The sequence below is a fragment of the Lipophrys pholis genome, assembly GCF_963383615.2.
Source record: "Lipophrys pholis genome assembly, chromosome: 17".
Lineage (NCBI taxonomy): Eukaryota > Metazoa > Chordata > Actinopteri > Blenniiformes > Blenniidae > Lipophrys > Lipophrys pholis.
Window position 1 is genome coordinate 13,000,400 of NC_137643.1, and position 26,235 is coordinate 13,026,634.

The 26,235-nt window shown below is 42.2% G+C and overlaps 2 protein-coding genes across 6 annotated transcripts; both read left to right on the forward strand.

Moving 5' to 3' along the window:
* Positions 1–3,233, forward strand: LOC308123192 (uncharacterized protein). The gene is made up of 4 exons (XM_080485536.1): positions 1–144; positions 1,050–1,128; positions 1,234–1,455; positions 1,562–3,233. The coding sequence occupies exons 1-4, from the start codon at positions 91–93 to the stop codon at positions 1,957–1,959; spliced, it is 753 nt and encodes a 250-aa protein (XP_080341662.1). The 5' UTR covers positions 1–90; the 3' UTR covers positions 1,960–3,233.
* Positions 3,234–3,620: 387 nt separating this feature from the next.
* hycc1 (hyccin PI4KA lipid kinase complex subunit 1) lies at positions 3,621–26,139 on the forward strand. 5 transcript variants are annotated; one of them, XM_080485410.1, is made up of 12 exons: positions 3,621–3,798; positions 13,818–13,899; positions 14,608–14,709; positions 15,473–15,652; positions 16,448–16,528; positions 16,623–16,738; positions 17,473–17,568; positions 18,303–18,419; positions 18,610–18,697; positions 19,936–20,098; positions 21,721–22,043; positions 24,044–26,138. In XM_080485410.1, the coding sequence occupies exons 2-11, from the start codon at positions 13,849–13,851 to the stop codon at positions 21,999–22,001; spliced, it is 1,275 nt and encodes a 424-aa protein (XP_080341536.1). In that variant the 5' UTR covers positions 3,621–3,798; positions 13,818–13,848; the 3' UTR covers positions 22,002–22,043; positions 24,044–26,138. The 5 variants fall into 5 exon arrangements, with proteins under 5 accessions (XP_080341536.1, XP_080341534.1, XP_080341537.1 ...); XM_080485411.1 differs by lacking the exon at positions 3,621–3,798 and adding an exon at positions 7,066–7,317; XM_080485412.1 differs by lacking the exon at positions 3,621–3,798 and adding an exon at positions 7,067–7,230.
* Positions 26,140–26,235: the final 96 nt, after the last annotated feature.

Here is a 26,235-nt window from a genome sequence, read left to right on the forward strand (position 1 = left end):
GACGTACTGCGGAATGTGTTTGGTTTGTGAGGACAATTATTGAGAACAAGTGACCTGAAAACTGATTGAAAGACACCAAGGCTGCGGAAAATGCTGCGTTTTCTCTGCTGTTGCTGTTTCGCGCAATATGATCACAGAAATGAGGTGAGTGTTTGCCTCGCTTATATCGACTTAGAAATGTTATTAAGAGCAGAGATTGTCGCAAAGTTCACCAAAGAAACTCTGTCGCTACTTTGCTGGAATGAAATCACTCAGTGAGGCCATCGACCTATTTGATTTCAGAGCGGCAGTATAGACATGTTGTAGTTCGCGTTTGGAGAACTGAACCCGTCATTATTGCATCAAGAACAGAGTTCTCAAAGGAAAACGTGTAGTTTGTCCATCTGAGGAACCAATTCACGGAATCTGCATGTTGTTTTTTTTTACACTGTATAGGAAATGTAAAGCCCCCAATTCTAAACTGAAAGAACCACAAGTTCTCAATCAAACTGGAGATATCCTCACTGTGTGGCAAGAGGTCTAACCACTAGGCTGCATGCTATTAGTAAAATATGCAGTATGTTGTTGAATAGTGCCATAATGGTACGTCTTATTTTGTGCTTTAGGATTTGCATGTATATTAAACAGTGCCTTTTCTCTTTCCGGACCCAGTTTTAAGCAGACATGACTGTGCTGGGTTGGTTTTATTTGTTTTCATCTATTCTTTTTTAAATCTTTGTTTTAACTATGTTGTTTGAACTATTCTTCCATGGTTTTGTTGCTTCTAACTTCTGGTATGATGTAAAATAGAAATGATTAAGTGACATTTTAGTTTAGAGCTCAATCTCATTGTGATGTGTTGACATGCAGAGCATTAATGCAGAGTGCTTGGAGGCATGATTTGTTGCAGTTCCTTCAGTCTTTTGCTAAATCTATATCATGAATATTGAGACCATGGAAATGGTACATTATGCATCTTCAAATACATGATGCTTTGTCTTTTCATGCTGGGATGAAAACCAAAGATACACAAAGTTAAGCTGACTTTTTCTTTTTCTTTTTTTTTCCAGAGGCATCCTCTCCTGCACTCAGCTCCCTGTGAAGTTACAGGAACAACATCAGCCAGACAGACACGTCCCACACACTGTGGTACATCGTCTCTGCTTGTCCATGCTTCACCATCATCACTGATGACTTAAAACTGGAGGTGTTTTTTTATGCCTCTCACTTGATACTCTTTGTTTTTTATCCCAGATGCACAGGATCTGAAGAGGAATGGAAAGCTGGTGATGAAGCGGGTAAATGTGCCAGAGTTGGATCGGCGCTTTTCCGACATGGCTGAGACCTTCAATGAGCAGCAAGAACGCTACGAGGCCATGGTCCAACACATCAGAAACCTGAGGCAGAGCTGCGACTGCACCCAAGAAGAAACCTTGGGTTTTGCCGAGTGTGTGGACAAGATCAGAGAAAAACAAAGTAAGTTAAAAACTGACTGTACGTTTCAATTAAAGCTGTGTGGGTCTACAGTGTGCCTCAATTTTCCTTTCTGTCTCTTTTGTTTTTCACCATCTCTAAATTTCAGAGGCCACATACACAGTATCTCTCATGATAAAGGGCTATGACTTCTCCCTCGGTGTACTTCCTGTCTCATCAGAGGGCAAAGGTAATGGGAAAACGCTGCCTCCACATCTGCAGTTTGCTCGGGACGCAGTGAAAGGCACATCTGAAAATGCCAAGGCCACCATCTCAAAGGGGACCACAATGCAGGAGCTGATTGAGTGGTTGCTCCGTAGCCAGGATCAGATGGCCAAGCAAGTGAATGGAGCAGCAGAAACTTACCAAGAGCAAGGAAGACTGGCAAAGAACTTGGAGGAGAACATGAAGGAAGTGAGGAGAGCGAAGGAATTGTCTCAAAGATATAGAAAACAGGTTAGAGAAGTTCTCACTGAGGCTGCTAAGATAGCTGGTGCTCAACTGTAGTTTATGCACATTTTAAATGATTGATCCGACTTAAACAATTACAGTATATTCACTTGGAATGAATATGGGAGACTGACTGACTATTAATACTTTGTCTGACGGATAGGTTAGCGTTAGATATGTGGCTCTGGGTATGGTTTTGAGATATCAGCAATGTAATTGCCCCTTGTGTATGAAATCACCGTATAAGTTTGGCTCTTTGGCCCAAATTGCCTGTCAAAAATTAAGAATCACTGACTGAACAAAAGACAATTCAACTATTTACACAGGCTGTACTGCCAAGCTTTCTGCCTCTGCTGAGATGGAACAAATAGCTGCCTCTCATTCTTGGTTCGGATGCCAGTTGCCGTCCAGTAAACAACATTTTATGAACTTGTACAGAACTGCCAAACGCCACTGTGAGTAATCCAGGCTCATATCTGCAACTGCAGCCTTTGATATCATGTGTATGATAAGATCATGAATATTAGTCATATGATCGTTCTTTTAAGCATGTTGACAGGCCGTGGAGAATTTTGTGAAGCTCTCAATCTGCAGTTGAGCTTTTTCGTTGTTGTATGAATTACATTTCTTTTAATGCGTGTGAGTTAACCAGCGAACACAAGGGGGCGATATAGACTCACTTTTCTACTCAGTTGCCTTTCACGTACTATTCTTTACACTCGTCTCTACCTTCCAGAGATTATCACCATAAAGATTTTAAAATTCTTTGTTTAAAAGAATAAATATTCATTTGAAGTATTCTGTGTCATTATCCATATATTAATTTTTGCTGTGGTTTGTCACGAGTGTGTTTGAGTTTTGGAAGTGATAGTTATCCAGGTTGTGGTGGGCAAGAAATTGTGCAGCACTTATGTAATACACAAAGAAAAAAAAATGAAAGAACGTATACTGAGGTAGAGGATTATAATCATATTTGTCCATGTTATGTTTAACTGTCATAACATGCTGTGGGAGCAGATTTGCATCTTATTATCCCCCGAAGTCCCATCTCATTTGATTAAAAACTGGAGCTTCCCTGCTCCTGTTATTGTGAAAGCAAACAAACACATGGCCATATGCAATCTTGATAATTAATTCTGGCAAATCCATTGTTCCAAAGGACACTGTCAAGTGACCATGTGTTATTTACCAATGGAAAACAGTTTTAGAGTAGTGCTTTGGGGTTTATCTTGAACATGACAAAGTGGGCAACTAACAGTAGAGCATAAGAGAAGCAAATGTCTCTCGTAATCAAAATGGATTGACAGTTATATGAATAAAAACACTTGATTAAATATGTACACGTTTTTTTTTCTGGCAACCTGAAACATCAGTTATCATTTGGCCCCATGTGAGGGACACAAAATGGTTTAATATTGCGCTTGGTTTATTTAGGAAACTGAAATATAAAGTCTAGCAAACTGTTTACATATAAAAAAGAAAGGTAAACTGTATTTAGTGTCGTATATAGTATTATATTAGAGCAATAATTTAATAATGACACGTTTAGTAGATCAGTCTGCTGTCAAAGATCAGCGGCTGACAGCGACAATCTACCTTGATCGTGGAAATTACCAATTCGCAGAGTGTAGTCCAATCAGATTGGCTGCCTCGATTAAAGGCGTGTCGAGTTAATTATATGCAGCTCTCTCATTGGCTCGGCGTGGCTGTCGCTCAAGGGAGACCAGGTCCCCCTCGTCTATGGTTGTCTGAAGTGGAGAAAGTAATGAAGATGGAAGGAGCTGGTGTTGTTGAATTATTGAGAAGACTCATGGAGTAGCGGAGTGATAGCTGTTCGCCGGCTTTTTCGGAACGAGCGAGGACAGCGATACCAGAAAACGGACAGATAGCATGCCAGTAAGTACACAACAACTGAGTCCGCTTGACTTGGCTGGTGTCGCGCCTTTAGCGGAGCTAGCTAACCAGCTAATCTGTGAGCAGCCGCGGTGACAGCTCGAAGTCATTCAGTGAGCCGAGGACAGAGGATTAATCTACACTCTTTGACTTATTGGCTCAACAAACGCCTTGATTCTGGTAGATTCCGTGTTATTTTCTGCTACTACTATCTCACAGAAAAAAGGAAGTGTGTATTGTTTAAACACGACCCGTGCGACCAGCGTTCACCAGCGGTGCCACGGGACAAGTAGTTTCCAGTCAGATCAGGTAGATTCCATCAAATAACACAACCGGCAGGACGGGGAGGTTTTCAAACATGTTTGATCTTATCGAAAAAAAAAAAAAAAAAATCACATCCCTCATAAAGACAGACTTTGTATCTTCATTCCTGTGGTGCAGCTGAGCGTGACCTGCGGATTTCTCAGGTGATCCATGTGTGAATTCTCATGTTTGAAGATGTATTATATCTTTATTTGCACACACTCATTCATTCACTTGGGTGTGCATGTTTTTCTTGTTATGTGCTGTTTGGATGGGATTCTCCCCCTTGATTGTGTGCAACAGTGTGACAAAGGAAGAGAAAGCACCACACACACACACACACACACACACACACACACACACACACACACACACACACACACACACACACACACACACACACGTGTTTAGGATTTCTTTCTCTTCGTTGTCATGTGAACTTCACACCGACTCACTGCTGTTGGGCTTTTCCTGTGAGAGTTGATAGATGCCAGGCTCTACGGCAAAGTGGTTTGTTTTACACTCTTAGAGCTTCACTGAATGCACCATGGTGTAGTGTTATGCAATTTATTATTGCAAAAAGCATGCTGTTTGTGGCTCGTGATATAGATTCATACTGTGGTGTTCTCTTCTCTTGTCATTCTGTGTGGAGACTTTGCCGTTAGCACCAGATAGATTTGTTCTGTGGGTGGTTGTGTGCAGTTAAGTGGTGTCATTACGTTGTGTATGGATGCATATAACATAAGTGCATGATTGTTTATGTATTGCATCCCTGGTAGCTCGCGTCTGGAGCCACTTAATGCTTTTTGACAATGTTACAGACTTTGCTGTCATCTAAAATCACATAAGTCAAAGTCACCCATGCCTGCAGGTTTATAAAATATCCCAGGAAATTGAAAACTGTTGCAATCTCTCCCTCTGCATTTAGTTGTGGTTGCAAGCTACATACAGAGGCGTAAGTATAGATGTTATTTTCCTCTAGTGATAGATGCAGCATCCTTCTGACACCATCCTAAGTCTTAAAAAAAACATTTAAATGGGCATTTGAATCTGAGTTGTGGTTCTGATTCTAAACATTACCAGTGTATCACGTAAATGTAACAAGATAAGCTGAGTCAAATGGGGAGAGAATACATGGAGAAGAAAAGAAAGTCAGTTGAAATTGAAAAATCAATTATGTTAATTGTGGGTCTTCTAGGGCTCCCTTGCTGCAGGAAGAGAGGAAGTTTGAGGAGAGGGAAGAGGAGGGACAAAGATGCATCACTGGCTTAGAGGCAACAGAAGAGAGAGCGTAGGCTGCTATAAGAGGATTCCTCCCTGTCAGATCTCTCTATCCGTTTCCCTCCGCTGCAAAAGCCACACACACAAACTACAGACTCCGTTGTCACGTCTACTTTGCTGCATGTTGCTATATATGATTGTGAGAAAGAAAGAAAACAGAAGCGAAAAAGCGGGCCCTCCCGACCTCTTCCTCCAAGCTATAGGCAACCTGCTATTGAAGAAGACCCCAGGGAAGAACAAGGTGGGAGGCAGTGATACAACAGGTTTAACCACTGGGCAAGATAGTCCAAATAAAGAACATGGCAACAGACAGCAGGAAAAAAGAAATGGTATAAATGAAAAAACAAACAAAAAGCAGGTATGCCAAAACAAAGTACTTCACTCCTGTGACTGATACAAATAGCTCTCAACAGGCCAGAGTAAGGGGCGGTGGGTCAAACTGTGAGTTCTGGCCGTGTTGGAGGCTTTGGCCTTTGTGAGCACAGCTGAAACTCTGCTTTCACCTTTACATGGATGCCCCACAGCTCACCAGAATAGCTTCTCAACTGCTTTTTCATTGTGTCTCTGTCAGTCTTTTTTTGTGCAGCAGCTGTCAATCTGTCAGGCAGGTTACATTATTTCAAGGTGCTTTACAGACAACTGTCAAGCCCAGAATAAAATAGAGCAAGTGAGGAATGAAAAAGAATGAAAATGGACAAACACAAGTCGATATGAAATGTGTAGCAGTATTCTTAGGTGCTTTTTAAAAACACTAATGGCCTGTCAAATATCGACAGGCCAATAATTCAATATTTTTCATTCATCAGAGCATAAAGCTGCTCCACAAGTTTTCTGGTTTCATTGTATTAAGCTGTAATAAGGCAACATTTGTCGATCTTAACACATTTTATGAAATATGTTCAGCCACACAGTCATTGATTTGCAGCTGGTAAAGGAATTTTGAAATCGACACAAGGAGGCTAAAACAGGTGTGTCCTACATTTTTGGGTTAAAGTTAATATTCCAGCTGCTACGTTTTGAAAAATCAGTACCGGTAAGTCCTTTTGGTGAACCCGTTAATAAAGCATTATAATAACCTGATCTTGAGAAAACAAAACACATTGTTTATGTCTGATGTGAAGTGGAAGAATACTCAAACAAATGAGTTATGAGCCTAATACTGATCTGTGTGAAAAGCCATGCAATATTATCTTTACTATAACAATTAGAGAAAAATATAAAAATGAATGCAAATGACAAACAAGGAGGTGATAGAACTGTTGACGAACTAAATCTAGAATATCTTTAGATAACTTTCAATTAAAAGTCGAACTAAAGATCAAATCTTTTTTTTTTTTACTTTTGATTTAGGACACGGTCATTATGGGAGGATCCTTTTAACTTGAACTATCTGTTGGGACATGTATGCACCCGTTTATAAGCGATCTGTTGTGGAGAAATTGGGTGTATCCTTACAGTTCCTGGTTTTAATACCAGTTGGTATGACTGAGAGGTTGTTTGTGGTTTTGGGTGTGTCTTCACAATCTTTACTAGAGCTAATGTCAGACTTTGTCTGGCATTGGTTTATTCGGCTTTCTGGTGTATTTTACTCTCACGTCACTGTTGCGTTGAGTCTTTTAAGTTTGAGCAGCGTCAACGTCACAGTCACCAACTCACTAACTAGTACTTTGTGTGGCTGCACCCTGCACCACAGGAAAAAGCAGCTGGGGCAGCTCGGCCGCTCTCGCAACCACCCACTTAGTTATTTTCTCTGCTTTCTGTCTTTCCACCATTCAAACCTCCGTTCCGATTGGCCCGGCTGCTTCCTCAAAAAAGCGACGCTTCCACAGTGCGTGTGTAATAGGAAATGAGGTAATCAGCAAGGAGGGATGTGTATGTATCCTTTTATTTCTTTCTCAGTTGGATTTGCTTCAGATTTCTGCCACCTTCTCCAGACAGGTATGTCTTCATGTTACTACGGGGCGCCTGAGGACACCCTCCTGCTTTATTGTGACTTTTATCTTAATCCGAATGGAAGCATTGGTTTCTGCTTTAGGTGTTTCGCAGCGAGTTTCTGTCAGAACTTGCAACTGCACAACGATTAGGAATGTAAACTGAAAGGAGACCTGTTTGTGTTGGACAAAATCTTCAGGAGGAGGAGTCTGAAGTAAGCTCAATTAGTGTGTGCGTGTGTGTGTGTGTGTGTGTGTGTGTGTGTGTGTGTGAGTGTGTGAGCGTTGAGGACTGTGGTGTAGGTGTGAATTCTGCGGGAATGAGCTGTCAACTTCAGCGAGCTCACAGGAACAGGTTTTTGTCAAACCAGACATTGAATACACACACACACACACGCTTGTGCAATCCCTGGCACCAGCTCCATGCGAGCCATGCAGTGGTGAGGAACTTTCGAACACACAGTTAGACTGGTTCACATGTTGCTTCTTCCTCGAGTCCTCGAGGGACCCGTCGGTGTTGCAGTCGCCATATCTCATGTGGTTGTCAGAGGCTCGGGGGTGGCCAGGTGCAGCACAAATTGAAACCTAATGAACTCTCCTCTTTTATTGATGCTGCTGCTTCACTCCTCTTGAGTTATCCACCTCATGGGGTGCCATACATTTCCTTCACTCCCCATTACTCTCTTCTTCCATTTAACTATCCCTCAATTTGTTTAGCTATTGATTTATGCTCCGCTTTATCTTCCTGCTCTGATTGTTTGCATTTATTATGCGCTTCCCTTTATTGATTTGCTGCTTTCACTCATCCTCATTTCGCTCAACCACTCATCCATAATACTGCTTCATTATTCACCACAACACAATGTAGAGATGGCTTGCAAGTTTTCCAGATCAAGACAGAAGATAAACATCTTCCTAATGACATGATTATGTTGTATATTAGATTCCTAAATCAATTAGTTTTTTATTTTCCTCTCCCAGATGATTGTGTCCACCTGAAGTGTGTCAATGTAAGCTACAGAGCAATCTACACTGTCTGTGTTTCTGTCTCTTGTGGTTTCAACACAGGTTTATTTTGAAACATCATTATTTCACAGACGAGCAGCCCCTTTAATGAGCTTTTAGTCGGTACATCTTGGTTAAGATTGTTGCACTCGTAGAGGTGAGACAATTTACTGAGTGATGAAGTGTTTATCAGAAAACACGTTAATTCAGGCGTCTAATCAAATGTTATGTTTATCAAGTAAGAAATTGAACATTTCTTCAGGCAGGTCTCTTGTGTTTGTGGTTGTGAAGATAACATTGTGGCATGATGCGTCATCGTGACAGTCAAATAGAGGCATTTTGTTTTTTTCGTTTTTTTGTTTCGTTTCAAAAGGTTTGCAGCTATCCAAAAACCTTTTGAAACGTATCAATCAGATGAGCTGTTAATTGTCGCTATTTTGATAGTAAACCATGTAAAGATTTCTGTAGGCAGATATAGATTTATAGATATGTTAAATGACTAATTGGTAATTCTGACAGCATCAACAAATATTAGATATAGTCAATAAAAAATATTATGGATTTTGAAGGTTTTTGTCTTTAAGGTTTAGTGTATTTAGTGTGATCTTATTGTGTGAATATTGCTAAGGGCCACTACCGTTTCACAAGACCATGAAAGAAAATAACTCTGAAATACACTACACTTTTCTACATATTTTTCAGAGTAACCTTGAATATTTTAATACATGACCCAGTCACGTCCTTGGTTCTGTCTTTGTTCAACTGATGTTTCATCGTGCAGCAGTATTTTTGTAGCATTTCTTTCTTTGTCTCGTCTATATTTACAGACATTTTTAAAGGAGCAGTATTCAAAAGTTTTTTTTTTTTTTATAGTCACTTGAATTAGCAGGTTATACAATGCATAGTGCAAGGTCTACATCATTTATTATCTTTAATCCAGTCTTCTGGGCAACTGATCATTAGGGGCAGGTGGGACTGAGCACCACCTGGTGTCATCAGAAAGGACTGCATGCAAAGTATGCCATTAATCCTTTAAGATTATCTACAATATTTTCTTGCCTGCAAATAAAACCTCCTCTTATATATCACATAATTACTGTGTGAGGACTGTACTCCCTGGTTATTGGTCTCCTCCTCCGGTTTCAGGCTGTTTTCTCCTGATCTACACCGCTGGTGCATTAGTGGGGCTAGCCCCTCTCTCACCATGCAGTGTGTATTGTCTCATCAATTTTCAACTTTACCAATGTTCGAGCGGTACAATTCCTATTAATGACTTTTTTCTCTTCTTTTTTTTTATGAATTTTATTTTTGATCATCTATATCAAGGCTCAATATTTTTTACTGGATCAGCACCTATATGGTTGTTTTATTGTTATGGCTAAAAGGTTGTGCACCCACTTTACTTTAGAATTCAGTGCTGCCACTCGACCTGAAATAAAATCTTGCCCCACCAAGTATTTACATATAGAAACGCCACTGCTTCTGCGATATGTCTGCTGTGCATGTTTATCTCCATAACAGCACAAGTAACGTCAGCTCATTCTCCTATGTTGCATTTCACATTTTCACAATGTTTGACTCAACCTGTGGCTGTGAATTAGCATTCTTAACAAAGAACCTGGTGAAGAGAAAGTACTGCAATCGACTCACAAATAAAACCCTGTCTTTGCCTGACCATTGCATCATTTTGTGCAAAAGTTTTTGCAACAGACTGAGTGTTTGTCACAGTGCACTGGGAAGGACTTCTTCCTCCCCTTCTTCCTCTTCCTCCTAGTCTGTTATTTCACTTTGATTCCAGAGATTTCTATAGATTTGTCTACCAAAGGATACTAACATGGATTGATTGTCAAATTTAAAGGGACATATTGTTTTATTTTAGCATGTAGGTTCATTTTTGGATGCCTGAGATCCTTGATCCACATTAGAAAGCTGTCGATTTTTTTCACTCCTTCTTTGGAGGTCTTTTTCTCTTTATTTAATAATGTTGTTTCTTTTAATTCCCTCTTCTGATATGTTTGGTTTGAAATACCTCCATTGCTTTAATGGAAAAATGGTTCAAAATAGCCTTGATCCGTCAGCTGCAGTAAGACATACATTGCTTCGGTCATTCAAAGTTAAATTAATCCACGAAACTGACTTGTGAACAAAGCCTTCAGCAAATGTTTCAAACTGAAAGGCGCTGTAACGCTCTTTATACCATTTTCTCATTGAAACAGACCTGTTAAGTTGATTTATTTATTTATTTTTTCAATCTGGTTGGAGTCTGTGACACATCACCATTTTGACAGATTTTATATTCGTGGATTTAAAGTTGCATAAGTTGTGTGAAAACAGCCATGCTGCTATGTGATTGGCTGGTTATATATTTGTGTTAAGTGGTTGAAGGTGTTCCTTATATTGTGTGTGCGTGCGCGTGTGCGTATTAGAATGGTGATAAATTTAATCAGCAGTGTTTGTCTTAAGTCTAGTATAAATTCTCTGTTTCTCAGCAGTTTTTCAACATTTATTGCACTTTTTATGGTGCTTTTTATTTATGTTGCATCACTACTCTCTCATATCAGTTTCTGAATCCAACTTTAGGTCACTATTTACTCCCTGTTACTTCTTTCTCAGGCGAGTATGTCAAAAAGGTAGGCGGCACGATGGCCAGATGCTCATTTTAGTCATCCGAGTGTGTTTCTGGGTGCAGATGCAGATGTCGTGCCCCGGACACCAGCGTGGACAGAGTTGATGTTGTCAAAGTGACTCCGTAGGAGGAGAATCTGTCCTCTTATCAGGCTGAGTCATCGACACTCCAACACACAGCCTTTATTTTCTTACTCAAGCAAGCCTGCCATTAAAAGCCATATGCTTGTGTTAGCTATCGCTGCCTGTGCTCTGTGTTGTTTTCTGCAGTGTGACGGAACAGAAGAACAAGCTGCCATAAAGGACTAATTTCTCTAAATGGAGGCTATTCTGCTTTATAATCCTTTCCTATTTCATGAGTCACCAGCTCCCCTCCCCCCCTCATCATTCCTGTCATTGGTACAGTCCATAAATAGACACCTGGCTGTCGCGGAGAGACCGAGGACCAGAATAATAGGGTAAAAAGCATCTGGATAAAGAAAGAGGGAGAGAAGATGACAGAAGAGAAATGATGCGTGGGAAGATGAGTAAATGGACAATTAGAATAATGAAGGGACAAGAATCATCCATAAATCCTTCCTGTAATCACAGTTTTTTTAATATATCTGTCCATTAATGTCAGAGATCTAATTGAAAGTTGTATAATTTTACAAACTCATAATATTCCAGATCTATCTATGCTCAGGAGCTGAAAGGTTCATATAACCTTCGGAGTGTGTGTGTGTGTGTGTGTGTGTGTGTGTGTGTGTGTGTGTGTGTGTGTGTGTGTGTGTGTGTGTGTGTGTGTGTGTGTGTGTGTGTGTGTGTGTGTGTGTGTGTGTGTGTGTGTGTGTGTGTGTGTGTGTGTGTGTGTGTGTGTGTGTGTGTGTGTGTGTGTGTGTGTGTGTGTGTGTGTGTGTGTGTGTGTGTGTGTGTGTGTGTGTGTGTGTGTGTGTGTGTGTGTGTTGCCCTCAGCGACATGCAGAAAGTGGGGGAGCCTGAAAAGATGTAATTATCCCAACTGGAGTCTACATCTGAGCACATGTTTCTGCGTGACGCGGCTGCACTTGGAAGGACTTCTTCCTCCCACTTTAGTTTTTTTAGCTTCTTCTACAAGACATACCAAACATGGACTTGCAGTCTGCATCGAACAGCCTATTTAGCCTTGTGCTTGTAGTTTCAGAATGCAGAAAGAACTCAGATGTGACAAAGTCCCCAGTGAAATCAGTGTATTTCCATCACAAAACGGAAAATTCATCAGAGAGGTGCAGAGATGAAAGCTGCTCCTGGTCACATGGCAACAGACAAATTAAGAAAAAAATTATGAAAAACAACAAAGTCAGCAAACTTCTCCACTATAAACTTCACACTGCTGATGCACATGTGATGGTGGAGGAAAAATGCCCCCCAATCACAGCTTGTATAAATTAGGGGCAAAAAAAAAAAGAAAAAGAGCACTGTTAGTTGGAAGAACATATCTCAAAGTAAGATATTGGCATCACAAATGGTGTCATTATCGAAGTTTTCAATAGCACTTTTGCATTTTGCGTCTTAATCCCAGTGCTGTTGAGGAGACTCAACAACTAGCACAAAAATTTTAGTTTTTAGTCCTTTTAATTCCTGTAAAACTAACCTTTAGCTCTACTTTGTGTGCTGCTAAAATAAGCCCACTGTGCCTGGCGGAGCTGCTGTAGACTCCGGCTGCCTTGCAGACCAACTTAAAGAGTTGTGTAATTCATTAAACTGTCAATCTGCATGTCTTTATTTAATTCTATGAAAAGCTAATGTCATAGTCTAATATTCCGATTGACACAAATGATCTTGGCAAAAAAATAACCGAGCCCCAGCAGTATTACTACTCAAAAGGCATATTTCCACATACAGTCTATTGCAGCATTGTTTTCTAGAATCATTAAAAATGGAACGTGATGTTAAACTGTCCTTTGTTCCAAAAACATGGTAGTCACATGAGGTTTACTGTGTGAGAGTGGCATGGCAGCTGTGTCTCCTGGATTTGGCGCTGGTGCTGACCGGGAAATGATATCACCCATCCTCTCCGCAGTGCCCACTTGCTGCCACTCCTCTGTGGAAAAAGTGCTTGTTTGAAAACTAACGTTTTCCATGAAAGGATGTCAAACAAATATGCTTATGTGCCCTTATTATTTCCACGGTGTGGAAGATGTTTTGAAGTGTGGTTAAAAATACCAGATTTTTTTTTTTCTCTCTTGCTTCTGTGTTACAACAGAGTGAGAATTACACAAAATCACAGAAAAAGAGGAACACTGACAAGAGAATATTAAAAGAAAGTAGTGTAGTATCATTAAAGAAATAAGCTTTGGTGTCATCTCAGTGGTTTGAAGAGGGAAGGTAGGCATTAAAATGCATCTCGTGAGTGTCGTGACAGATAACGGAGACAGTAGAGAGAGACGAAGGGCCTCTTTTACTCTCCGTCTCTGGTTATAGACATCCAAACTGTACAGCCTGTTCAGCGAGCATCCGCGTTCAGCTGTGCCATATTTATTCCTCATCAGTGCTTCCACCATGAAGGCAGCCAGGTTTCTCTGTGTGGGTGATTTGCAGGTTTGTGAGCCTAAAGTTGAGGAGCTGCTGACTGCAGAGGTGTGTGTCTGCAGGGAGATGAGAGGCAAACGGGAGGAGAAGATGCTCGGTCCTCTTTGGCAGTATTGACTTGAAGCCCAGAAGATGCACTCTCAATGCTCAGCAGTACCATAACACTGTTTGCTGTTTGTAACACAATATTCTCAACAGGTGGAAAACAAACCTTAAATTTCTGTTAAACCCGGAAGGAGTGCCATTCAAGCTTTGACTTCTTGTTTTTATGTGTTTATGAGCTGTCGATAATAAAAGCGTGTTACGGTGTTTCTCTCTCCCTTGTAGGTAGAGGTGGCGCCACTGCAGATGAGGGAACATGTTGGCTATGGACCAAGGAGTGGTGGAGGAATGGCTGTCAGAGTTTAAGGTAGTGCTTTACTCAATTTGTGTGTGTGTGTGTGTGTCTGTGTGCATGTGTCTGTGTGCGTGTAAAGAAAAAGAATCCCAAAAAGCCCATACCTGTGATCTGTATGCAGCGCCTTCTCTGCTACTCTCCATTATCCATTGAGTTTACTTCTTACATATCAACAAACACTCTCTCTGAAGTGCTTCATTCCCGGAATATTGCTCCCACTCAGACGTGAGCAGCCACAGCTCCATGGCTGGTACCGAAGCTGCAGCTTCGTCAAGGAGACAAGTAAAGGAGCAGATGAGATTCATCTGTGTGAATATTTGAGGCAACCTCCTAATTCAATCAGAATAATGAGAGTGGAATAGTTTGAAACAAACACACTGCCTCTTTAAGTGTTAAATTTAGTCAAGTAAGATTTGTCTCCGCAATAGTAGATGAACTCGTTCTGGAGGTGTTTAGCTGATATGAGCCAGTTCCTTTATTAATATAGATAGACAGTCTCCCAGTCTGTTATCCCAGCTTTTTCTCTCGTGTCCTGAACTTTATCTGACGCATATATGCTGAAGTTTCAAGTTTGAACAGATTAAATTTATACTGCATCAACAAATCCTCAGTCATTAAGCCCTCACCTCTTAGATTCTCACACTGTGTGATTATTTTTAGACTATTAGTCGGATTCAAGTCTTTGGTGCATCAAACTTCAGCTGTTTATGTGTGTTTCAGACCCTCCCTGACAGTGCTGTTTCCAACTATGCTGCCTCACTAAGAGATAAAGGTTCCCTGGTTCCTGCACTTTACAAGGTCATCCGTGAGAACTACAGTGACGTATGTATATGCAGTCATCTATTATTCAAACTAAACATGGGATTGTGAATACCTGACCAGGCACATTGTTTGTACCAATTGTTTTCATAATAAAGAGTTTATTGTGTTGGCCCTAATACAAGACAACACCCAGTCAGTATATGAATAAATGAATTTAATCTTTGAAAATAAAGATAATACAATCACATGGATTAAACTGTTGTTGACATTTGAAAATACCTGTAATTAGACTTAGATGTAGATGAATGATTAACACTGGGCATTGCTGAAGTTCTCTGATGTTTTCTCCTCACATACGGTCTCAAATACAGTCTAAAGTGTCCTCAACCTATTTCTCACTCAGATCTCCTGCCTCGCTAGTTTTGCTCTAACTATCTCTACTCTAATGCTCTGGTTCCACCTGCTCCTCTCATTGTGCTTCATCCTTGCTGACATCCAAAACATTTGAAATACAACATTTGAAAGCTTTCAAACAACTTGATAACAACCGTCTTGCACTCACAGCTTTCTTCTTCTCACAATATCATAAGACATAAGACAACGTAAGACCATCCCACCTTTTTGGACCGAAGAGCCATGCTTATTTTCGGACCAATACGACACTTGCTTTTGTTTAATCTTGAAACTCTGCTGATTGAATCTGCGTCATTCAGAACTCATTGAATTTAAAACAAAAAAAAAATCCCTACATATAATTCATTACAAGTTGGCAGCTGATTTCTGCAGACTGATGCTGGAACCATGTGCCTCTTCTCCTCCCCAGCTGCTGGAGCCAGTGTGTCACCAGTTGTTTGAATTTTACCGGAGTGGTGAGCCGCAGCTGCAGCGCTTCACGCTACAGTTCCTGCCAGAGCTCCTGTGGAGCCTCCTGTCCGTCAGCGCAGCCAGAGACCCCCACACCTCTGGCTGCATCGAGGCCCTGCTGCTGGGCATTTACAATCTGGTAGGGGAGAAGATGAAGACATTGTTGGCACCTTCTGGGGTTTTCAGTACATAATGTGGAGGAATGTTTTCTGTCTGTGTGTGTTCTCACTAGAAAGTATTGTCCCTCTTTTGAATGACATTTGTCTAATGCGATAAAGTCCCGTAAAACACTAGAAAAGTCCTCAATCTCATGCAGGTGGGCATTACTTAACCACTACTTAACCGCTCAGCTCTTTCTGGGATCAGGTTCATGAGTTGTGAAAGATTTCATTATGCTCTTTCTCCTCGTTACACTGAAGAGGAAATTCAAGTTGAAAAAAGTGGAACTAAAACACTGAATTTCCTCTCACATTATGGCTGGACTCACAAATACCCATTAGCCTCCATGTGAGAGGGCCCTGCACATGTAATTATTTAAGTGTTTTCCCTTCGCTTTTCATCCGTTTTGGCATTGAAATGCCCTATCTATCAGCAAAGTGCAGCGTCTCTTAACTTCCTCTGTGAATACCAGAATAGGTCAGCTGTCACTCAACACGCTGGCATGTTCCCATTAGTATGTTTGACATTATCATCCACACAGGGGGCACTGACACCCCGGGGTGTGTTTACACAACGTATACACAAATAAGCCATAGTGTGTGTGGAAACGAGACCCTGAGGTGCACACACACAACAGAAGAGTGTGCCTTCCGAGATCACCACACGATCTTTTGAGGCTCAGGGCACACGCACAAAATAAGTATGTTTTTTTTTCTTTTCTTTTTTTTTTCCCCCACCCTCTGAAAAAGGTTCTTCCTGTTTGTCTCTCTTACAGGAAATAGTTGACAAAGATGGACAAAGTAAAGTATTATCTTTCACTGTTCCTTCCCTCTCCAAACCCTCAGTATACCACGAGGTGAGTATATACACCAAAGTAGTACACACGGTCAAGCCAGTTGCCTTCATGTATTTGCAAAGATTTAACTAAATAAACATTTTTGCCCCTTCAGCCTTCTGCCATCGGCTCCATTGCCCTCACAGAAGGAGCTCTAGCCAATCATGGACTGAGCAGGGTTGTGTACAGTGGGCCCCACCTCCAGAGAGAAACATTTACGGCACAAAACAGGTACGAGTCTTCATGACAGTGACGGGTCGTGACCTCAACACAGAGCAAGACGGCAGCGATCACAATCAGCAGTAGAGAAGCAGATACAGTCTGACTAAGAAACACTTGTAGAGCTCCCTATCAATGCGTGCTTTAGATTTAAAGCGTGTCTAGAAAACAGTATCTAACATCACATGCCTGAAATGTATTCGTGAAAACTTGTGCGAAGAGGGCGACTTTAGCTGCTGTCGAGGCCAATTATTTTCATTCCTGCAGTTTCAGCCTCAGTGATAGCCTGTGGCAGTTGTCGTTGCTTTGCTGAACTTGATGTTGTTATATTGCTGTTAGGGTTTCTTAATTTGTATTAACCATGACAAAATGTCTGGAGGTGGTGCTGAATGTCTTGTCCTTCTGTTTTTATTTACATTTTTTTATATAGAGCCCTCAAACACAGTTTTGGAATACTGCATACTGAAAATAACCAGTGAGACGGAAAAACCAGTCTGGTTTCTAAGATCATGCAAAGATACTTGGATATAATCCGCTCAGTGTGACTGAAATACACAAAAAAAAAGAATTGCTCGACCTTTATTCTTATAAAGTACTTTAATAATCCTTCACTTTATATAAGATAATAATGATGATTGCAGTTTAGCAATATGTACATTTCTGCATTGACGTGTTCTATTTTGTGGTCTTTTTGTAATGTAGCTGAAGACAATGTAAAAAATGAAGTGTTCATTTATTTTTTTTAGGTTCGATGTGCTGACCTTCCTGCTGCTGTGCTACAACGCCGCTCTCAGTTACATGACCTCCACCTCCCTGCAGTCACTCTGCCAGCTCAGCTCCAGGTACCAGATAAACACTGCACATCACATTTGTGGGTCACTTCGCTCATGGACTTGAGGCCATTGTGCAGACATGCTTGTTTTTCACTGTGACTTTGGTGGTGCCTGTGCCATCATGTTTTAATATGGAGGCTTCCTCCACACCCACCTATTCACGCTGGGTTGCGGCACTTGCTTATCCGAGCCTGTCCATAACCTTTTTCCCCTGCTGAGAGAATCAAGATAAGTTCATTCAGCAGTACACGCATCCTGGCTCTGTGATTTTTGGTCATCTGCCAACTCCAGCTGAGCTTTGGTCTGATAAGCAGCGAGCTGAAGAAGAAGTCATCAGCTTTGATTTCCTCTCGACAGTTTTCGGTGCATCAGTTGATTGTGTAATGTAACAACTTCTGTAACTACAGAACTGCGACTGTTATCTCAGGTTTCAGTTGAACTGCACTGCGAACTCACTTCTATGATTTAACTAATTGTTGAAGGAAGTCGTCTGTCATTTGTGATTTAGCATGTATTTTATTATTTTGGCGGTGTAAGCAACCCTTAGTTTGTTGTATCATGTGAGTGTGTCAGGGTGAAAGTTATTATCCAGCAGCTCTCTGTGTTTCAAACCAGCTCGCCCCAGAGAAGTCCACTGTCTCAGTGCAAATACAGCAAAATGGACTGTTAAAGTGGTTTCTCTGTTCCCCTTTATCTCACTGATACATGCTTTTCTCTTCTTCCTATTATTGGTTATCCTCCAGGGTATGTATATGCGGTTACCCACGACAACAGATGAGGCGCTACAAAGGCATTAGCACACGGCTAACGGTCACGTCGGAATTTCTGGTTCAGCTCATCACAGGGATCCACTACGCTTTGTGAGTACGCAGACACACACCTGCAGACACATCCAGATAGTTTACACGGTTGACCGGAGCTGTAAAGTCTCTATGTTTGCACCCTATAGTGTTTTGAAACGTACAGATAAATGGTTATCTTCATTTTTAATGTGACAATGAGAGTAAGGCTGAACATGCTGCTTGTGTGCTTCTGTCTAACTTTGTGAAGGGGTAACGGTGAAGTTGAACTGGGGTCCAAAGCACTGGATGATGTCTTGTATCGGGCCCAGCTAGAGCTGTTTCCAGAAGCTCTCCTGGTGAGTGTGTTTATAGTTTCATGTCGCCATCACATCTCCCGTCACTGTTTTTTTTAGTGTGTGTATGTGCCCGAGCTGAAGCATGTGATTGAGATGCACATGCTGACCTGTGGTTTTGATTCATGCACAGTGCGCTGCATTGTGTGTGTGTGTGTGTGTGCGTGTGTGCCCGTGTGCGCGCGTGCGTGCGTGTCAGAGACTGAAGCAGAATGTAATCCCACTAGATTATTTACATGCTTTCCACTCTGCTCCGTTAAGCTGTAATCCTTGAGGCCCAGGGAGTAGCGGATTGAACCTCAGCTTACAGCATTACTACACAAGTCAAGGTGTGCTCGTCCACAACTGTCAAAACACACAGCGTTTGTTTTCTTGTTACTGGAAAGAAGGTTTCAGGATAAATGGACAGATGTACGATCACATTGAAGACGTAACGTTTTGTGAACCAGATGAAATATCACGGCTGTTTAGGATGCTGTACTTCCTGTTTGAAAGTTGAAGACTGCAGATTGCAGCGAGCTTAGCATAGCTTAATGACGGGTCCCTCATGAGACCATTGTGCCGCAATCTCACACAAAGGGCATGCTGTGTTGTGATTATGATGCTTTCTACCTCATGTTCCATATTCAACGGTTACATGATAATTAGTCCAAGTGTCACTTGAGGATTTCCAGCCGAGCAGAGTTTATTACATAAAGACTTGTGAAATCGTGTTTTATAGAGAGGAACAAAAAGCTTTTTTGTTTCTGTTACATCACACGTCTGGACAACTTTGTCAGTCAGTGCTGTGCTCCTACAGTCAACCCTCTGCACAACTCTGGTGCAAATGTAACCATTATTCAGATGTTATTGGTGTCGTCGCGTGAGCAGAGCCTCACTGTGTACTTGTAATGTTTCTGGGCTGATCCATCTGTGTCTGATTTTTTTTTTTTTTTTCTTAGCTGATGGAATAAAAAAGCTTTTTTATATAGTTTTTGTGTTCTTGGATTCTGTAAAAGTATCTCCTACATTTGCAATATACAGGTGATAATTTTACCTGGATCTTAAATAGAAATAAAGACGAATGTACAGTGCAGGCAAAGTGTTTTTTCCTGTTTAATAGAAGCTAATCAGCAGTTATTATTGGTGGCATCACAATGAGAAAAGAATCACTGATTCCTTATCTGGTTTCATTTACCTCTATTAACGGAGGAGTGGACAGTCTGACGCATAAATGTTTGCGAACTTCGTCACACCCTCAGGTGGGTAATGCCATCAAGTCATCGCTGCACGGAGCAGCGCTCAAGAGCAACAACAAGGAGGGCGCACGAAGTATCCAAGTGGAGATCACACCCACCGCCTCCAGGATCTCCCGCAATGCAGTTACCTCCCTGTCCATCCGAGGACACCGCTGGAAGAGACACGGTAAGATGCACGCACAGGAAACACACAAAGTGAGTTGACACAGAAAGGACGAGAGAGCAACTCTGTATGTGAGAACATTTATTTTAGTAACAGTTTTAAGCACGTCTGTAAACTTGATAAAACAAAAAATAGATTGATAAATAGTAAAACCAGAAAGAACAACGTCCTTCTTATAGGAGAGAGATTGAGGTTCAGACCTCGTTCTTATTCATCCACCCACTCCACTATCTGAGAGTCATTGTGGTCTTTCAAGTGTAGTCATCCTTCAGTCCCCTGATCTTGGAGAGTTCCCATCCTCTCTTGTCAGCCCGTGCTCTTGTCCTCCATTTTTTTGATCTACTCATTTGAAATTAACCCTCCCAAACTGATTTGTTAAGATTTCACGGTGACAAATCAAACGGTTCAGCAAGAGACAGTCCTGGACGCAGATTCAACATTGCATTGAAAAACAGAAAGTCAAAGTAAACACAGAGAGTTTAAAGTAGAATGCAACAGACGAAACCCCAACTTATCGTGGTACAGCTCAGTGAGGTTACTGAGGGTGATACATGTATGAAGTGCATCTAAATTAAAAAGTACTCTGCGTGACTCATGCTCGCCCGAGGGCCACGGACAGGCCAGTTTGATCTCAGCAGAACTGAACCAGACAAGCACAGGACCAGTTGTTTTTCAGATTTTACTTCTTTACTTCTCTCTGAGTTATAGTGCAAAAATGATTGAGAAAATTCTTAAGATGTTTTTACAATGTCTAGTCATAACAACCTAAAAATGTCTGAAGAAATCGTGCCGAGCATGTTGCACAAACTCACCCTCACAACGTGGCTTGCAGCATGTGCAGCATCACTAATCGTTTAACTACGAGCGTTACTGCCTTCTGCTGCTGAGTTTTGGATGTCAGCGTTACGTTATGACGCCCGTTCTCACTGACACAGTGGAGAAGTTAGGAACCGTGGTTACTTTGATTGAGAATAGAAGTTAATCCAGAGGTGTTCAATGAATGCTTCTTTTATTGTGAACTCTACTGAGTAAACCATGAGATCCTGTTTGTGGTATAAAGTGAAGAAAGCGACTCTCCTTTCTCAGAGGCCTGATCGGTTTGGTAGATTCCAGCCTTTTTAGTTTAGCAACAGGTTTAATGAGTAGGTTTCATCTCACCCCTAACATCCATTCTTCACTGTTCCCGCTCTTTTGAGTCCTCATTAATGCTGCTTACTTGGGCATAAAGCCTTTGTCACGAGCAGATGATGTTGGAAAATTCTATTAAATATTAATTATTGGGTCGGGGTGAGCGGTGATCTAGCATGAACTGCATTTCCATTTAGATACTGTGTGTTGTGTTCATCTCCATGTAGCATGTACTTTGACCATGTGTTATGTTCTGATCACTATGATTTCTTTTCTTTTTATTTTGTCTGCCATTACATGGATTACCTCCGTGCGTCTCCTCTCTGGTTCATGTGTGTCTGTGCACATGGCCGCCTGTTTGTTTGTTTGTTTGTTTTGTGCATGAGACATGTCTGTACATCTGTGTGTTTGTGTGTGTGTGTGTGTGTGTGTCTCCCCATATATACATGTCTTTGTGTTGTCCCGGTACCTCCCCCCCATGCTTCCCCCCAAACCAGAGTCCCAGGAGGTGAGTGTAGACAGTGAGGCTGCACTGGGGGGCGTGGCCATCCCCGAGATCAGTGTGACAGGCGTGGGCGGCGAGCGAATGCCCAACGGAGACTCCCTGCGGCCACGCTCCGACGGCGACGCGTCGGGCACCACCTCCGAGGTCAGCCCGGACCCCCGAGGTCATGACTCCGGTACCCGGGGTCAGGAGGTCAGGAGGCAGAAGTCTGTGAGGCGAATGGTGGAGAATGAGGGTTCTGGGTCGGCCTCCACAGGGAGGAGCCAGTACTAAGATCCAGCCCCTCCCCCCTGCCCCACTCCCGGGGTAGCCTAGGTAACCGTGTGTGGGGGTGTGGTCTAAATCGCTGCATGACAACTTCCCCCTTTTACCTTTTTTGCGCTGGGCTCCACCTACCTCTCTTTGCCTAACTGCCCTGTTCCTCTTATCCATCTTTCCATTGTCACTCATTCATTTACTCTCCTTTGTGGCTCAAGCTTCTTCACAACGATCTCCTGCCACGATGCTCCAAGATTAAACAAATGATTCAAGACTTCAGTGAATAATGGATCAATAACGTCATTATGAATTCAGAGTAATAAAATGTGCTTGACTGAATCACATCCTCAGAATAAGGCAAAGTCTCTATGTTGAGCATAATGAAGCAAAAAGCAGCACATCGATTAAACAAGTCAAAAATGACTGTGAGGCCAACAGACTGTTGCTTTGTTACAGTTATTTGATTCATAGTTTAAAATTTAACTTCTCTATCATTGAACTCTCCCTCCTGACAAATATTTTAAGCAGGCACTCAATTTCTTCCAAATTTTCCTGCCGTGATGTTGAATTCTGCTTTTTTTTTTTTTTTTTTTTAAATGCCCTCACGGTGCGTAATTGGCAAAAATGTCAAAATTTGCACAAGAATTCATAATTATAAAAAGGAATGAATATCAGTTAAAAAGCATTTCAAAATGGTTATTCTGTCTTGTTGCAGTCATATAGATGTTGCTCAACATTTAGCCTGTGACTTACAGGCTTTTGCTTTTTTTTTTCCCCCTCTCAAGTGTAAGTGGGACCAAAGCCACAAGCATCTGCAACACAGATGTGTGACTCTTTATTGTGCTTAGATTCGTCTCAAGACACACGGACTGAGCTTCTGCTGAGGCTTTGTCAGAAACTACTCCAAAAAACCTCTGATTTTTCTGTGCTTATAATTCAGGCACAGTGGATTGCAATGCCTGCAAGCAACTTTCAACTCCTCGGGTCTGTTGGTGGGAATTGCACTGACTTGCAGATCCCCTGTATAATAGAATAGCATTGTACACAGTATGTATAAATACTTTTGTCGTGAGGTTATGTATTCATTTTAATTCTGATTACACATACTTTCAATGAATCTAAACAAGATGCTCAGGTACATTAGTGGACGATAAAAACTGGGAGGTTTATAAACCGGAACGAGACCATGACGCTGCATTATGAACATTTTACAATAAATATAACAGGCACTCAGATTGTCGATGCCTCTGTTCAGTGAATGTGACTTACAACAAAGCCCCAATGACCTTGAAACGTAATGATTTTTCTTTTAGCTCTTGCAACTGCACATGTTGCTACGCCTCGACAGATTACTTCCTTCTGACTGTAGCTAAAAGCTGATGAGAGATATGCAGGTCTTGAGATTTTGTTCCTATTTTTTCCCCCATAAATTCCCTCGACATACTAAATCTGACCATGAAAGATTGAAACAAGGCCTGCCTATCTGTATATCAGCAGTTTACTGGTGTTCTGTTGCAGTGATAGCATCAGCAGCTGAGAAAGTGTCTTTGTGAGTTTGTAGGTTGGTCACTCACACGGCCTCGGATGCATGTCTGGAACAAAGCAGGAAAGGTGTCTGTGCCTTTAGACTCGGGTGTACTGATTTGTGCGTCTGTTTACTTTCCTCTACTTTTCCTCTGTGGTCTTTCCTAGGCTATGTGATCCTAGCAGCTGTCCTCTCCTGCCTTTGGGACAAAACATGCACTCCTCTGCCTCTAAACTATTGACTGCTGTCTCAGCTCTGCTTTGTACACTAACAAGGGTCCTGTCAGGTGGCGAAGCCGCCTCTATGTTGGGGTTACGGTATGAAGGCGCCACCTGCTGGACACTGGTAGAACTCCTCTGTCGTCCATCCAAAGTTCAGTGCAGGAAAATTGAATCCTGGGCATTTAATTTTGAAAACAAGATCATTTTAAAAGTTTGAGTGGCTTAAGAGGGTCGATGACAGAGGACGCTGCTGTGTTTACTCTGCTCCTGTTCTTCATGCACGGTTGTCTCCCTTTCTGGCTGTCGAGCAGACGCAGTGGATCTGGGTTCCCCGGATGAGCTGATGGATATCTCCGAGGTGGATGAAGGGGTCTGGCCGGGCGGAGTGGGGCCCGAAGTGACCCCGCCCACCATCACCATCAGCAACAGCGTCACCACATTGAACCTGGGGGCGAAGGCCATGAAGAAATGTCGGCTCGGTGGGCGCACCAGCAAGGACAAGGAGGCGGGGCCCCTTACGACGGGCCGCGCCGCCAGCGAGAACGCAGAGCTGTCCGTCAAGCGACTGACGCTCACTTCCAGCCAATCAGTGCCGAAAGCAGGAGCCCTCACCAGCCTGACGCGCACCGCCAGCGCCGTCTTCTCCCGGTCCTTCGAGCAGGTGGCCAGCGGCATCAACGCGCCTCCCACCAACAACCACACCGCCTCCGAGGCCGGCCGCTACTCCTGCAGCCTGCAAGAGGAAGGGCTGGGCTATCTGAGCCCCACGCCGAACCACACGCAGCGCTCCCCTAGCATCAGCGTGCACCTCGGCTCCGACCTCTGAACTCTTGGTGACTCTAGACTGTACGAACCCTCATCACTGACCCTGTAACCTGTGACCTGGAACTTCAAGCCATGCCAACTGCAGTGGACTGCAAACAAGCAAAGAAGCACTCCCACCGTTGCCCCCGCCACTCCACGTGTCTGTACTGTAAACTGGCCTGCTGTCTCCAGAGCGCAGTGGGCGTCCCTCCACCTCTGTCCAGCCCCGCTGTAGAGTCTCCTCTCAGCCCGATGGAGGCGCTGTGTCAGTGACAACACTCCTGACCACTGATTTGATCCACGCGACAAAACTTTGCAGCCTTTCAGAAATGGGTGCATTTTAAAATGATCACTAAATAACTGTGTGGAAAAGTATTTGGAAAATGATTTAATCGGCATTTGTTGACCTGCATGGCTTTTCCATAACGTTATCCTGACCTTGCCTGGGTTTGTCAGAGCGCAGGTGTTGAGTGTGTGTGAGCATGCTTGTGCGTGTGAGTGTGCTGTATGTGTGTATGTACTATTTCTAGACGAAGGCTGCTGATTGATACAGTGAACAAGGTGTGATTCTCCCAGTTGAAAGATATGTTTCTACTACTTTTTTTTAAAAAAGGAAATAAATAATGTTCCCTTCCCAGAGCAATACAAATCTCTCCAATTCAGTGTTTTCTATCCTTTGGACTGATCAAACAAACACTCAGCAGGTGTACTGGTGCTTCTGTAAAGAAATCCCTCGCTCCTTCTGAGATCAGCACGTTAAAAACAACCACTAAATATCCAACCAGTACGTTAAGGATGGGGTCTTCATGTTTACAATCACACTGTATTCTCATCATGATGGAGAAGCAATATGTGTTTCCTTCCCCTCGTTCCTCGAGCACCTTCCTGAGCTGCTGTTGATTTAATTAAAAAAATAAACTAATAAATGGCAAAGATGATTCTGATTACGCGTATTGATGGTGATGATCGCTCTGTGATTTGTTGAGTATTGAATTTTGCACATGGATGTTGGTATTTTCTTATGAACAAGAGGTTTGACTCTCAAACGTGATATTTTCCTGCGAGAGAAACACTGCTTTGTTGTTCTGTAAGGACTCCCTTGGCTGTAATGTCTCACCACCTGTACGACAAAGTTTCAAAACGGTAACGAAACCTGTTCTTGTTCAGCATCGCCAGCAAATATGGAACAAGGAGGCATTGTTCCTGATCCAGCTGTTTGTAGTACTTTTTAGTGATTGATGTGTTTCCTGCGTCTCTCTCTCTCTCTCGTCATCCTCATCACATCACTTGATGTGGTCAAGATACAAGAAACAAACAAAACTCCACCCATCTGCTACATTGGATGTCCTAAATCAAGTGTTAATGCTGCCCCACCCTCAAGCAAACGTGTGTCCTGGTGTCTGTGTACTAGAGCTGTCGAGTGTCCGTAGCTTGGTGGGACAATAACAATCATATTTCCTTGTGTGTGGGTTTACAGAATGTGAATGAGTAAGCTGTCGTCGTACATCATACTGTTGTACTAAAGTTGGTTATATTGGCCTTTTTATGTTTGAAAAATAACTCCATGCTACACCTTCTGGGAATAAAGTGTTTCTATATTTCACTTGTTTGCTCCCTGATGTTTGTTTATGTTTCTGCATATGGCATGCTGAATGTTATGCTCAAATATTCATCTTAAACCAGACATTCTACCTGCTTA